This window comes from Protopterus annectens, chromosome 2.part1 (genome assembly GCF_019279795.1).
Source record: "Protopterus annectens isolate FY-2018-M chromosome 2.part1, PAN1.0, whole genome shotgun sequence".
Classification (NCBI taxonomy): Eukaryota; Metazoa; Chordata; order Ceratodontiformes; family Protopteridae; genus Protopterus; species Protopterus annectens.
The window spans coordinates 1,508,149,556-1,508,165,309 of record NC_056729.1 but is presented as its reverse complement, the minus strand read 5'-3'; the positions used below and the strand labels follow the sequence as shown (position 1 = coordinate 1,508,165,309).

At 43.0% G+C, this 15,754-nt stretch overlaps 1 protein-coding gene across 1 annotated transcript in view; it reads right to left on the bottom strand.

Annotated features, from left to right (window-relative positions):
- The window catches only part of MEGF6 (multiple EGF like domains 6), a 2,184,612-nt gene extending 2,168,893 nt beyond the window's left edge, over positions 1-15,719 (bottom strand). The window contains exon 1 of the mRNA XM_044062967.1: positions 15,298-15,719. Coding sequence (XP_043918902.1) covers positions 15,298-15,460 — 163 coding nt within the window. The 5' untranslated portion in view covers positions 15,461-15,719. The remainder of the gene's footprint in view (positions 1-15,297) is intronic.
- Between the last annotated feature and the right edge of the window lie 35 nt (positions 15,720-15,754).

The following is a 15,754-nucleotide window of genomic DNA, read 5'->3' as shown; positions in this document are numbered from 1 at the left end:
TCTTTGTTTGTGAGTGGGCTGAAGTTACCTCTTAACAAAGGAAGTGGATTTAGCTGGGTAGTTCCTGTGGTATCCAGGGACTGTAGAAAGTAAAATTTGCCTGCAGTCCTTCATAGTCTTACCCTGTTCTTGAAGTGCTTTGAAAAGTTTTGCAGCTTCAGGGCCAAACAGGAGGTCTTTGTCTGGAGTGAATCTAGGAATTTAGATTTGACTGATGACTGAACCTGTGGCTGTAGCTCTGGAAGAGTTATCCACAACATCATAAATGCATTTGATGCTGGCCCTAACAATATGAGTAGCTTCAGACAGTAAGGTCTGCATTTTCTGCTTAGAATCTGCAGACTGTGGTCTGACATGACCTTATTCAGAGACTGTAGGGAAGATAGCAAGTACTTAGTCATCTGTGTCTAGTAACTGATAGATCTGAATGCAAGTGTGACAGTGGTGAAGATATTCTTCCCCACCTAACCACAGCCCTACTATCATGTTTGTGGGAAGGGTGTTAGCACTGCAGAGAAGTTAAAAAGGCTTATCCAAAGAAAAGGAGTCAGCAGCAGGGTCTGCCAAAGCATTCTTACAGAGGTATTTTAGCTCATCAAGCACCTTGTAGAATCTGTCTGGTCATTTATGTGCCAGTGGTTGAGAATCAGGAGTTGAGGATGCACACTGAAAGGCATCCTGGTATGTATCTAGTACTGGAGAGACTGGAGAGGCGACTGGAGTATATTTCCAGGAGATTATAGTATCTCTTTTGAACATCCAATATTTGCTGTGATTGCCATTCAAAATGCCTACTCATGTACTGAATAGATTCCTGAAAGGAAGACTCCTGAATAGGGTATTCAGCAGACAGGGAATATCTTTCATCAGAAGAAACTTGTTCTAAGGAATACATCTCTCAGGAAAAGTCCAGGGGAATGATCTGAATCAAGATCCTGTTCCTTCACAGAGGTGGTGGAATCTTGAATGTGTCTTTGTGGTGTTGCCTGTAAAAGCTGGGAGACAAAAGAAGGTTTCAGGAACATGCATGCTTTAGACAAGTCGTTGGAGAACTCTATCCATTCTTTTTCTTTGGAAGCTGTAGGGGAGGCCACATGCCTAGTTTTCTGGGGGAGGTTCTATTTTGGTGTGATGTCCACCTGAACGACTCTCAAAGGTTCAGAACCATGGAAAACTTCAGTCAGAATGCCTGGAACCTCTTCATTGACTAGAATTTGATGAACATGATGTGGTCCCTCAGAAATAATAACACATGGTTCGTCTGAGATGTCCACTGCCTGCAAAGCCTCAGGAGCCATACCAGCCTCAATGGGGTCTTGGCAGTGGGCAACTGAGAAGGTATCTAATGGAGTGAGGGTTCTGCAATCTCAGTGGTGTGTCAGACTCAGAGATGCAAAGCTGCGGGTCATCTTAGGGCCTTTTAAGTTTCTTTTTTGGCAAAAAGATGACGCCAGATGCAGGGGATTCTGCCATTTTGGCTTGGGCCAGGCATTTTAGACATTGAGTTTTGAGGAATGTGTTAAGGAAGGAAAGCCTCAACATAAGGGTTTTAGGAACAAATGATAAGACACTTAGTGTGCAAGTCCCTGTACAGGATCTGCTTACCACACTTGTACTTACCTCTCCTAGATGACATCTAACAAAAATGATCTACAGAATCAAAAAACTCAAAAAAAAGAAGGTTCCCCAATGGGGCACTTATTTGAATAGTGAAAAAGCAAAGCAACAGTACCAACAACCCAACAAAGAATGGTCTGACAGATGCATAACCCGCACTTGGGCTGCTGGTGAGATAGTCTGAGGTTCTCATGGGTACTTCTACCTATATACCCCGATGCTTATGAGCTGAGGTCACGGATCAGACGTACACCTTTGGGAAGGTAAAGCTTTGTACTACAACTGAATGTCAGTGGATGAAAACCCATATGTTAAGTTACTGCAACAATTATTTCAGTCATGACATCAAGTAAATCTTATAAGGTGTAGCAATAACTTAAAAAAAAAAAAAAATTAAAATCAATATATCTTTTTATATTTAGATAGACTCTCCTATAAAGAAGGAATTTTAGAGACCTAAAGAAGGAGGTCGTAGGCCCTAATTCTTTGAGACTAAATGCTTTATTTCTAGGATAGGACATGAATGTTATGCTGATGCCATGACTCAATAAACAATGTGGAAAGTCTTACGAATATATCCCATGACAAACCATGCAATTAGGAACACAATGATTCTATCCAAAGCAATGTTAACATTGGTCATGAAAGTCACTATGTAGAATTTGCTTTTTGCAAGTACACCTATGTGCATTCTCTAGGGCAGACACACCATATGAAAGACTGCTACTTTGCCAATCCAAAAACCACAAATGCAATCAATATAAAACAACAGGAGCAATTATCCCTGATTGGGGTACTTAACTATTCAGTCTGAGCTGGAAGAGGCAGACTAACAATGGACTCATAAATGCTCTACAATTTGTAAACAGATATATTAGTACCATACTAACAGCCACTTTTGTGTTATTATAGGCTAGCTAATTAGCCCATGTGAGAATCAAACCCTGCACCTTGTGTTTGTAAGGTAAAGACCTTAACCATTATGCCAACCTCACAACATAAAGAAACATATGGCAAGAAAGAAATAAAGATAGCACAGTTAGTCTCTACTTCATAGCAGGACCTGCCAGCATCACAGGGAAGATGGCATTAACCATACGAGAGGAGGAAAGGATGCTCAACTCTGAGAATCAGGTATGATGTCAAGACACAGCCTGTGGCAGAAATCCAGTGCATAATGGTTACAATAATGAAGCACTCAAATCAAGAAAAATAGCAATTTTTGTTCCCACTATGCACTTTTATACAATGGTCCATTGTGTGCATCTATTTATATATGTGTGTGAATATGTGCATATACAGATAGATAGAAAGATAGATATCACATGCACACATATATAAATATATGCATGAATCTCAGTCAGTTTGTTGAACAGTCAGATGTTTGAACTTCACAATATTGAATTGAAAGCTGAACAAGGAACACCAAAATCACTGAAATCATCCATTTTTGCATGGGGGCAAGCTCCCCTGTACCCCTATACCCCCTGTTATTATATATAAGGCCAAGAATACAGCTTCTATGGGACATGACAATATCTCTGGCTGTGTTCTACATATGCTACAGAGTGAACTGGCACCTCACCTGTGTGTCCTGTTCAATCACAGCCTCACCTCAAACTTTGTCCCTACCGAATGGTGCACTGCTACAGTCATCCCTCTCCACAAAGGAGGAGAGACTACAGACCCTGGGAACTATCACCCTATTAGCCTGACAAGTATGATATGCAAAGCTATGGAATGCACCATCATGGACCTAATAAACAAGGATATAGGGAGTCGCCAAACTCTGGATTCCACACAGTTTGGTTTTGTGAAGGGTAGATCATGCCTGTTCAACCTGGTCGACTTATTTGAGTCAGTCACCAGAGCTGTGGATGAAGGCAAAGTCAGTCATACAGCCTACCTCGATCTGGCCAAGGCCTTTGATACCATTCCCCACTCAGGAATCATAGACAAACTCACTAAGCTAGGCATCAACCCCTATATCACTAGGTGGGTTGCAAACTGGCTCACAGATAGAACTCACAGTGTGAAAGTAGCTGACTCCAAGTCAGACTGCTGACCAGTCACAAGTGGAGTCCCAGAGGGTTCAGTCCTGGGTCCTCTCCTGTTTTGTATCTACATCTCTGAAGTCCAGGCCAACACGAAGGGACTCTGGCTGACAAAGTTTGCAGACAATTGCAAGTTGGAAGCCATAATTAACTCCCCAACTGATGTTGACTTCCTACAGAGAGGCCTCACTAAGACCAACAACTGGTGTTAGAGCCGTGGCCTTAAACTTAATGCCAAAAAATGTGTCGTCATCCCCTTTGGGGAAAAACCCGGTTCCCATGAATTACCACATTGATGGTAGTCCACTGATCACAGAAGCCGTCATACGAGATCTGGGAACACAGGTTGACAGCAATCTTTCTTTTGACCACTGCATTGCCACTGTAGTCAGAAAGTCCTTCTATGTGGCACATCTCATTACTAAGGGTTTTACATCCAGGAAGAAACAGGTCATTGTCTCCCTCTACTCTTCCCTCATTTGGCCAATCATCAAGTACAATGGCCCATTTGGCATATACCTCAACAGACACCTGCAACAACTGGAGAGGCCGCAGAAGTACCTCACAAAGAGGATCCTAGGCCTTAAACACTTGTCCTATATGGACAGACTCAAAAAACTCCAGCTATTCTTTGTCTCATACTGCCTACTTAGAGGCGATCTCTGCTTGATTTACAAAGCCATGTCTGACCCAGCTCTGTTAGAAATGCTACATCTAAAGAAATCCCAATCCCTCTGCACTACATGCTCCAGAGACCTCAACCTGATTACCACAATCAACAGAACATACTGGAGGGGCAGGTTCATAAACCAGAGACTGCCCATGCTATGGAATAGACTTCCCAAACCTGTCAAGCGGAGTGCCTCACTGGCCTTCTTCAAGAGGAATCTTGATGAGTGGATGGGAAATAGAAAATTCACCCCGGGGTTCACTCCAGTGGCTCTACTTGACAGAGGCACTGGGAACTAAGGTCGGGTGCCATGATGCCAGGGTAATCCTATGGACTAGACTTGTAAAGGCTCCAGGGCCATTAGCCTAGTACACACCTATAAATCTATTATAGTTAACAAACTTAATGGCATGAAACATAACATTACATTACATACCAGGCAGTCAGTATTGATGAGACCACCTCCACTAACAGACCAGTCACCAGTGGGGTACCTCAGGGTTCTTTGCTTGGCCCACTCCTATTCAGCATCTACTTTTCGGAGGTCAACACTAATGTCAAAGACCTTTGGCTGATCAAGTCTGCAGATGACCTCAGATTGGGAGCTATCATAGATTCCCCTCATGATACAATCATTTTGTAAGAGAGTCTAACACAGACAAATGACTCAGTGCCAAAAATGCATTATAGTGCCTTTTGGGAAAACAGTAACCCAGGTTAATTACTTTATCGGTAAGACACCCCTAAAAGTTGACCCAGCTGTCAGGGATCTGGGAAAATATGTATACAGTGATCTGGCCTTTGACAAACATGTGGCCAAGCTAGCAAAAAAAAAATCATTCTATGTAGCCCAGTTTATAAGTAACGTTCAAGGAAGTCATAGTGCCACCTTATCAGAGACATCATTAAGCATATTGCCCCCTTTGGAATGTACCTGATTAGACACATGCAACAGCTGACATGTCCACAAATGTTCCTCACCAAAATACAGGGTATATAAACACACTGTCTTATACAGATCACCTTAAAGCCCTACCTCTAGACTTGTCTCCTACAGGGTACTGAGACGTGATCTATGACTGGCATACAAGGCATCTTCAGCTCCAGTGCTGATGGACCTTTTGCACATTCACAAAATGAACAGCACCAGAACCTCTACATGCAAGGATTTAAATTTTGCTTGTGACATGAACAGGACATGTTGGCAAGACAGATATGTGTCTCAGAGGATCCCCTTCTAATAAATGCCCATGATACAAAGGGACACCATTGGGTTAGGCAGCATGGCTATACCTATAAAGTCCCTGTGGAGGGTGTTAGCCTAGTATTTATCTATGAACCTATTTACATACATATATATATATAGATATATATATATATGTGTGTGTGTGTTTGTGTGTGTGTGTGTGTGTGTGTGTGTGTGTGTGTGTGTGTGTGTGTATATCTGTGAAACATATTAAATATTTGGGTTCCTGCTGTAATTCTGGGACTAACTGTAAATGTAATCTTTGAAATGGAGAGACTGTGATTTTTAATCTTGGGAATATATACAAAGTCTGAAGCTGTGTTTCTGAGGGTATTCTCTCACCTCTAACAACAGCAATCTTGGAGTTCATATTAGCAGGTGTGTGGAGGTACAGGGCTGTTGCACTCCTTAGAAAAGCAACTTAAGGTGCAACAGTGAAATTTCCAAACTGCTGCTGCATTGGTGGAATTGTATTTTTTTTATACAGTCAGGGCTTGGAGAAATAGGTCTAAGAATTGTAACAGGGAGCCAGACATTTATACATATTAAATTCCCAGGTATGTTTTTATGTAGAACAATGGATTACTTCAGCAAAAAGACAGAAATGAAAGTTATGTATTCACCATAATGATTGATCCGTGTTGTAGTTCTACATCTGATTCAAACTGCAGGTATTTGATGATACTCTGATCCGAAGCCAGCCATTTCTCAAAGACTTCAGCTTGCCAGAAACTCCCCTCCATCCCACAATCCCTCACTCTCCTAAGAATACCTCAGATTGAGTTTGCCCCACTCTGTCTAAACTTATGTAAGATACTAGCCTAACAGAAGATAATCTAGGACCCCAGCAAAAAGAGAAAAATAACCTCTTCTACTCGATCATCTTATGACAAAAGACTTGCCATACAGGTGGGGATAAGAGGGAGGGAAGGTTGAACCATATAGAGAAAGACAACTCAGGTATATTATTATGGTGAGTACATAACTTTTGTATCTGATATTGTTTTTTTCCATCTGGCTTCAACCTGCAGGATACAGTCCCCAGCCACATAACACCCCTGGGAGGTTCTAAGGAAGAACATTGTGCAATACAGTAAAACCAAGTGAAGCCCTGGACCTACACTAAATGTCCAGCTTGTAGTTAGACACAAATGTGTGAGGACCTAGCAGCTTCACACACATCATCTAAAGACACTCTGGAAAAAAGTGTGGAAGTAGCCATAGCTCTGGTTTAATGAGTTTTTGGTTTGCAATGCAAAGTTTTACCTCTCAAAGCATATGTGAAGGAAATACAGTCTGACACCCACTTGGACAGCATAACTTTAGAAACAGGTTTACCTAATCTAGACCTTGAAAAGGACATGAACAACTGGTCAGACATTCTGAAAGACTTTATCCTGCCCAAATAGATCCTCAGTTGTCTATACACATCCAAATGATACAACAAGTATTTGCCCTTCTTAGAAAAATTGGAAAAAAAATGCTAGAGGCTAAAAAGACTGGTTCAGGTTATTTTTAGTAGCCACCTTTGTAAGGAAAGAAGGGTCTGGGTGAAGAGACACCCTATCTTTACAGAAAACCAGATAAGGGGGAATAGCAGAAAGATCCTGTAATTGAGGCACATGGCTAGCAGAAGTGACAGCCACCAGGAATCATGTCTTCTAAGATAAAAGCTTCAAATCCAAGGTAGCAGCAGGCTCAAAAGGAGGGCCTTCAAGGACCTACAGAACAAAGGCTAAATCCTGTGGAGGTATGGGGTCCTGTACATGAGGCCACAATAGAAAAGTACTTTTGAGAAAAGCTTTACAAATTTTCAAGGCAGCCAGAAGTACATTACCCCTGCCAAAAGGAAAATTAGATATGGTTGCCAACTGCACTTTAATCGTGGAATAACTGGAACCTGTGTTGAACAAGTCCACAAGAAAGTCTAGGACAACCTCCAGGGGAGCTAAAAAGGGGTCCAAGTTCCAATAATCAGCTCAAATAGCAAAACCTTTCCACTTACTAGCTTACACCTTCCTAGTAGACATCTTTTGGGAAGAGGACAACATATGTACAAAGCTGTCGGAAAGCTTGGGATTTCTGGCCATCAGGGGAACTGTAAATTAGGTGGTTAATTTCAGGGTCTGAAGGTCAAGTGGGTCCAGGCCCGCCAGATGGAAAATGAGATCCAGAATGGGATCTAACACCCAGGGTGAGCTTTTCAGAAGAGGCCACAGAAGGGGGAACCACACCTGACAAAGCCAAACGGGAGTGATGATAATCACAATTGCTCTGCAGTGGGCTGCCCTCTGAAAGAACTTGATCATTGGGGGGACTGCTGGATATACATACAGGAGACCCAGTGACCAAGAATACAAGACAGCATCTCTGGGTGACTGTCTCTGGTGAGGGACTAAGGTGTAATAGCTGCTGCACTTAATGCTGGAGAGAGAGAAGCAAATAGATGACAACACTGAGTGTCCCAACCCTGAAAAATCTGAGCAACTACCCTAGGATTTGAAAACCACTTGTGAGGAAGAAGAATGTGCCTGCTTAAACTGTCTGCCAGAATGTTGGACGTTCCTTGCATGTGCAGTGCTATCTGAAACCACTGAGACGAAATCGCCTATCGCCAAACTCTCATGGCGTCTTGACATAGGGAGTAAGATTGGGATCCTCCAGTTTGTTCAGATACCAAATGACGGACATATTGTCCATCTGGATCAAAATCAAACCATTGGGGTGAGCTTCCTGGAAAGGCTGTAATGCTAGGGCAGCCATCATTTCCAAGAGAGTGATGAGAAGTTTGGTCTCCAAGGAAGACGTGGCCCCTTGAACTGTGCTCACTTTGAAATACCCCCCCCCCCCACCTGAGAAGGGAAGCATCCATAGTGACTGTGGCTAGTGGAGGGGGAAGAACAAACAGTCTCTCACTGGCCACAGATGGAAACTTCAACCACCAGTTCACCTGAATGCAACAAACGTTCATCAACATTATGGGGAAACCAATTGGATGCATGAAATAGAACCATTGCACTGTGAGAGCTCACTGCAGAGCCCTCATGTGGTACCTCTTTAGAGGGGACCAGACTGATGGAAGCCACCAAGTGACCCAAAAGTTTCAGAACAGCACGTGCTGGTTGTGTTTCATAACAAAGCAAACAGACTTCCTGAGATTGAAGGATAGCTATTCCTGAAGCTGGAAGTTTGGCAATTTGGAATATAGTGTCCAAGTGTCAGCTTATAAATTCCAGTGTATTTATGTGATGTAAGCCTAATTTCTGATAACTGACCGTGATCCCCAAGGAATGGCATAGCTGGAGTAAGGTATCCCTTTCCGTGATAAGAGATGCTCTCATGGGGTCAGTGAGGTTCCAATCATCCAGGTAAGGAAGAGCTGAAATTCCTGCAGCTGGAGCCAGGCTGCTTCAATTGCCATAGACTTGGTGAACACCTCAGGGGCAGTGGGGTGACTGAACTGCAGTGCCCTGAATTGGTAATGATTGGATCCTGGCCAGAAGTGCAGGAACTTCCTGGAATGTCTCTCTATCTTTATATGATGATAGGCACCTTGAGGTCTGCTGAGCACATCAAGTCATCACTCCTCAGCACAGGTATAATGGACTGCAAGGTGTCCATCTGGAATCTGGTCTGATTTATAAAGGGGTTTAGTTTGCTCAAATGCAAGACTGGCCTGAAGTCCTCATTCTTCTTTGGTACCAAAAATAATCTTCAGTAGACCCCATATCCTCATTGGTATGGTGGGTCCTCTTGGAGGACGTGATTTGCCAGCAGCTTCTGAATTTTACAGATGCCTGCTGTTTCTGATGGAGTGGAACATCCTGGCAACATTTGGAAATGAAACTTGGAATTTCTAAAAATGGAATTGAATAGCCTCTGAATATGACAATGTTCTCCCAAGTTTCTGGGTGTTCAGCTAAGTGACCCCCAACTTCCTCCACAGCAGGACAGTGAGGCAATTGCTTAGGAGCGTTAAAATAGCCTCATGGAAAATGCTCTGTTGAAGCCCTGGTTCTGCATTATGCCCCACTGTGAAGGCGGCATCCATTGTGATTATGCCCCACCATCACCACCACCTTGGGGAGAACCTTCAGAAGAAGCATCCTGGAAAGACTGATGTGACTTCCTGAAGAACAGACATTTGTCCCCCATGAAAGTGTTTGCTGAGCAGTAGCAAAACATACTCCAACAACAGACAGTGTCTTTACATCTTGCTTGTTGCTAGTCAAAGTGTCTTTAATCTTAGGTGCAAAGAGTGAGAAGCCATCAAAGGGGGCATTGATAAAGGATGCCTTGAAGCAGTCCGCAAAGTTGCACATCAAATAGAACCACTGCATTGTGACAGCTCATTGCAGAGCCCTCATGTGATACCTCTTAGAGGGGACCAGACCGATGGAAGTCAAAACCAAGTATATCCATGCATGTCAATGCTGGTGCCAGGGGCTTGGGATGTTCCATCGGCCACACTGGAAATGTGCCTCATGGAAACTCTGGCAATAGACTGCAGAGTAGAGAACGGGGTCTCTTCAAGTCTCCTCAAGTGGGAAAGATACCTAAGAACCCTCAGAGTAAATGTAGCTAAGGCATAGGTGTGCTTCCTCAAATGGTCCAGTGCCCAAGATTCCCTACTTGGGGAATGGATCAAGGAACTCTCCTCTGAAATGTCCTTTTTCATGGCAACTACCACCATGATTACGTCCACAGCTGAACCCTTACTCTACTAAGGCCGATCTTCGGTTGGGGGGAGGATTTTGTCTAGCTTCTTGGGAATCAGTCCCATCATATCAGGTTCCTTTCACTCTCTCTGAGATATCAGGTCAATAAGTGGGTCTGGAGGAGGAACCAGCCAGGACACGGATGGGCCCACCCCAAAGGCCTCCAGAGAAGAGGCTTCAGAGGTACAGCCCCTGACTGGCAAAGAAGCTCCAAAAAATCCCCAAAGCAGAGACTTGGGGGACCCTTCCTGTTTCTCAAGTTTAGTATTCTCTGTGAGGGACTCCTTGGAAGGGTCCAGGTGCTTCCTCTTGCACTGTCTCTTACTGGACACTTCCCACTCTGGAAGAGGAAGAGGTAAGGGGTCCAGCAATGAGGATGGATTGGAGACAAGCAGGAGTGAGCTGTTCTGGAACAGACTGATGAATGGTTACAGGGCTAGATGTGTCTCTGTGTGTGTGTGGGGGGGTGGCACTGGCTGAATTTGACCAATCCTTCTCCTTAGCAGAGAAAAACCTCTCCACAATGTTGAAGGTGGAACCAGGCTGACCAGAGCTGATGGTCCTGTGATCTGAGGAACCCAGAGGTGCACCACAGTCTGGGCCAGCTAGACCCTTCCCCAACACTGATACCAGACTCAAGAGCAGACACCCCAAGTGGAAGGGATGAACTCAAAGCCGGGATAGCTGAAACTTACCCGGAGGTACCAGTCTTGACATGTTGGCTCCGATGCAGCTAGAATTGAAGAGACTAAGGTTGGGGTCAGAGCTGAAACTGGCCATGCCATCAGATTCAACCCTATGGATGAGAACTCAGCTGAACTCAATGACCTCAGATCCATGGGGGCCTGTGGGAGGAACGCAAGATGATGGAGCCAAGGCTCTAGGGAGGGAGACCAGAGTGGAAGGAAAAAGGGATAACTGCCTGTGCTTTTAAGAAGTAACTCCTCAGCTGCTCTAGACTGGATGCTTTTACACTGCCAACAAACCTAATAACTGAATGGACAAAGCCACAGTAGGGGGCATGGAGCTTCATTTGGGTGGCAATGGATATGCTGCTCAGGGTCAAACTGGAGAAGCTCGGACCCAGGGCAGAGAAGGGGAAGACTGCTGCAGGTTGGAAGGTGAAAAAGGGGAAGCCAAACACTCTAAGGGAACCCCCTTAACCAAAAAGGAGCTGGGGATACTGATAGCCAGAAAGGAAACCTTTCCCAATGCAGGCACCAAAAGTGATTGGTTCTGAGGAGCGGGAGCTGCTAAGGCAGAGGGGAACCTGAAGATCTTGGGACTTTTGTGTCCGGCAGGCCAGTGGAAGAACAGGAGTTGATAAGGAGGCAGACCTCTTATGGTCCTCTTCAGCAAGTTTGGGGTCCTTACATGAATTCTTGTGACTCCAATCAAACTGTTCCTTGAACAAGGAAGCTAAAGATGAAGAGGCATCAGCCAGAAGGAGGCCCTTGAGGACCAGCTTATCTCTCCTTTTCATGATGGCCTGAGTACCAACGCCCTCACAAATGGCACAGGGGTACTTCAGATGGGCAGACTCCAAGCAGTAGATGTACTACTGGTCATGGGACTTTTGTGGGGGGGGGGGGGGCTTGTGCCCGCATACTATGCATTTATTGAATCCTTTTTTTACCTATCATTGCAAAGTGAATGTAATAAAAAACTACACCTGACTATATGACCCTGAGATAAAATCACACTAACATTTTAACAAACTACTACCTAACCAAACTAACACTATTAGCAACAACTAAAAAACATGATAAATAAGGAGCACAGAAGCAGAGAAAAGCACACTCTAACGGTGAGAGCTCATGTCAATAAAACACACTAAGTCCAAAAAGCACACCTATTCTAACAAATTACCTACACCTAACTAGACTAAATTCCTACAAGGTAGGGGGAAAATAGAGAAGAAAACAGTGCTAAAATCCTGTTCAAAAGGATACACTCCACAGGAACCACGATTAAGCTGCTATCCTGGAATAGCATCAAACTAGATCTGAAGTATTCTTAGGGGAGTAGGGGATTGTAATTAGGAAAGGTGGAGCTTGGCGAACTGAAGTCTTTGAAAAATGGCTGACCTCTGATCCAAGTTAAATCCAGTAACCCGCAGGTTGAAGCCAGAGAGAAAAAGACAACATTGTATCAGTATTTATATTCACTTTTCTGGTGAGAAAAAGGGAAAATATTGATTCTCTTTGTAATCACTATTTTTTAACCTATAGGACTAACAAGTAATTAAAACTCACTTCTGTTGATAAGTTACTTCTCTTTCAGTAGATTTTGGCCACACTTGCATGGGCTAATTCCATTTATGTGGTCATCTAATTTCCAGAAGCAATTTACCCTGCCGGGGAAAGAGGGAGTTGAATGTCATTATATTGTTTTCCAGTTTCCTATTTCTCTGTTAATGATTCAGTGAGGATGTCTGACAAGATCACACGTATTCAGTTATTACATTTTATTGGAACTCACATTGTTTTTCAGACAGACTGAAGGGATATGTGTTACAGCCTGCACACTAGACTTACAGTAGGAGTCATTATACTTGGAGGGCCAAGGAGCATACATGAAGTACACAAAGGAGCTTTACATCCCAGCTTACATCTGTACCCCTCCAAGATACATTTTAGGATCAGAGGTTATCAGAAATTAGCACTTCTCAGATGTTTGACCTTATGCAGCTAGTTTGCCCAGAACCACATTATCCTTCCAAGCTGGCATCACCAGCAGAAGTTATGAAGCACAGCAACTACTGCCCTGATGCTGTATGTACCTGCTACATTAAAGTTCTACTGTACTATTTGTGGCATACAGGCTATGTCTCAGAGACCTTTGTCTGATTAGCAGCTCAGGTGCTGGAGAAGCCAGGTAAAGAAGGCTGGGAGTGAGCAGCCAGTGCTGCCTAGCTCTGTCAGGAAAGCTTTTCTAAACAGCAGGCATTCAGTGTGCAGCACTGACTGAGGATGTGTGCTTAGGTTGGCCAACTCACTCTTAGCAGATTTCACTGTGTATATACAAAAATATGCACGCATGGTAGGTGGTACTGCAGACCCCCACAGTGTTGTGTGCGCATACATCAGCCATCAGGGGAGAGAGTAGGGCTACACACAATCTCGCCTTAACACTATGGCATCATCATCATCATCAATGAGGTAGGCTATGTGGTGCTGCACCATAATGCAGTTCTGGAACATGGGAAGGAACTCAGATGGCCATGATAAGTCAAATAGTCTGCTGGGACAGAATGTGTTCTGCCTCTGTAGAAATCATAATGTATATCTGGATGACTGACAAGTGTCTCAGGTTGTCTCCAACCCCCATCCAGAAGTAGGACCCCACTGAATAGGGCACTCAAGACCTACGGAAGAAACGAGTTTATGGCAAGCAATCGGGGAAGAAAGGTATACTAAAGAAAACGTTATAATGTACCACCCACTGGGCTGTAATCTGGCATGCCTGATATTACTAAACACTGAAGCCCAAAGGGGTTAAGCTAAGGGGATGAAATATATACAAGAACAGTTTTGATCATAAAGCTCAGAGTGTTGCAACTTCAAAATATTGTTATAATGAGAAATTACTTCTTACTGTACATGCTCTGAAGTCAAGAAAACAATTTCCTGAAAGGAATAGAAGAAATACTTCAAGAAAGTGATCCAAGAAAGGACATTCTTTCCTGTTTCTGTTATCATAATCAATGCAACTGACATAGTATTGGGGTCTGTCACTCTTTACCACCAAAGCATGCTGACATTGCACAAAGTCGACTAGTAGTATGTGTGTGCGTGCATGTGCGTGTGTGTATGTGTGACAGTGCCGTGTAATAAAGTCAGAAGCAATTAGATCTGATCAGTGCTTATCAACTGTGAACACAGACTTCTCAAGTTTTACTCTGTGTCGGTTGCCATGAGCTAAGTAATGGGGTGTCCACAGTCGACTGATGTGAATACGGGCTTAGAACAGCCAGTGCTGGTGGGGAATGCAAATGGAGACCTGAAGTAAGGCAAAGGTAGTGGTATAATGAATACATGGATGAAATTCATAACAAAGAAACTAAACTTCAAGCGAAACTGAGCTTGAGCACTATGTCTTTCAACAATTTTCCCAAAGCTTCTTATTCATTACATCTAAATCTGTCTGCACTTACTGTGCAACTGTGACTCAGCCAACACACAAAATGCCAAGGCATGCAAGTCTGCAAAACACAAGGCATTTAAATGTTCTAATACAGCACACATCCTTCCATCCAGCAAAAGCAAACTAAAACACATATATGCACTACACTGATTATATTTATTTGTTTATCTGTATAGTTTGTTTTATGACAACTGGCTGGTCTGCAAGGGTCCCTTTCAGCAGCTTTGTAGGAAACTGAAATAAGTAAGACAAAACATTTGTAAACATAATGAAAAGGAAATATAGATGGTCCATAAGATAATATCATACTATGAAAAGTCATAATTAAGTTACAAAAACAAGAAGTAACATGCATATCAGATAAGGAAAGCACACAGTAGTGTTTATACTTTGCACCTGAATAAATTACTGCCTACATTAAAGCATACTTTCTGTTCATATCTCAGAATTTTTATAATGTGCTGAGAAAACAAAATGCATGTTGTTCTACAAAGCAGAAGGCATAAGACCACACAATATACTAAAATGCATGGTCTTTTTTGTGCTGATGCTGTTCTTTGGTGATACCGTTTTATTTAATCAGATTAGTTACACTGTATTGTCCATATTAAAAAAAGAAGACATTCTGGATTACATTCAAAGTTACAAATGTACTGAATATTTCCTTGTTTCATTTTAATGATTTTATACTCCATAATATATACACGGCATTATTGGCATTATTGATTCAATCAGTCCTGGAAAAATAGCTTGCTCTGAGCTATTCTAATTATGATTTATGTAATCTGATTTAATCAACTGCCAAACTTTTTGGCAAATCAGGAAAACAAAGGAAAAAACACGTACCTGCCTGCTGATCTGAGGTTCGACTCACCAAATAGCCACTATGTCCCAGAAAGCATGTATAGCAGTTTCTACGATGATACCGGTAGTGCACAGAACCAGTGACAAATGCACTCAATGAATTTAAACACCCAAGTAGCACCACTGAATACCATGCCAACCACATTGTTTAAAATATTATCACCACCTCACAAAAATTATCACTATCTGCACCTTCACAGAATTTTATTCTGAAATTAAAAAAAAACACCAATGACACTGGCTCCTTGCAATCAGCGTCCAGTGCTAGAAATCCAATGTGAGATACACACTAAAGATTGTTCTTTTCTTGCACACAGATGCACACGGCTGTAAAATGACAACAGCTACTGATGTCTCAGAACCATATGCTGCAAGGAACAGAGCAATTCAATGCAGCCCTCCCATTCTTTTAATGTCTCAGGTTTCATCCCACCCCCTT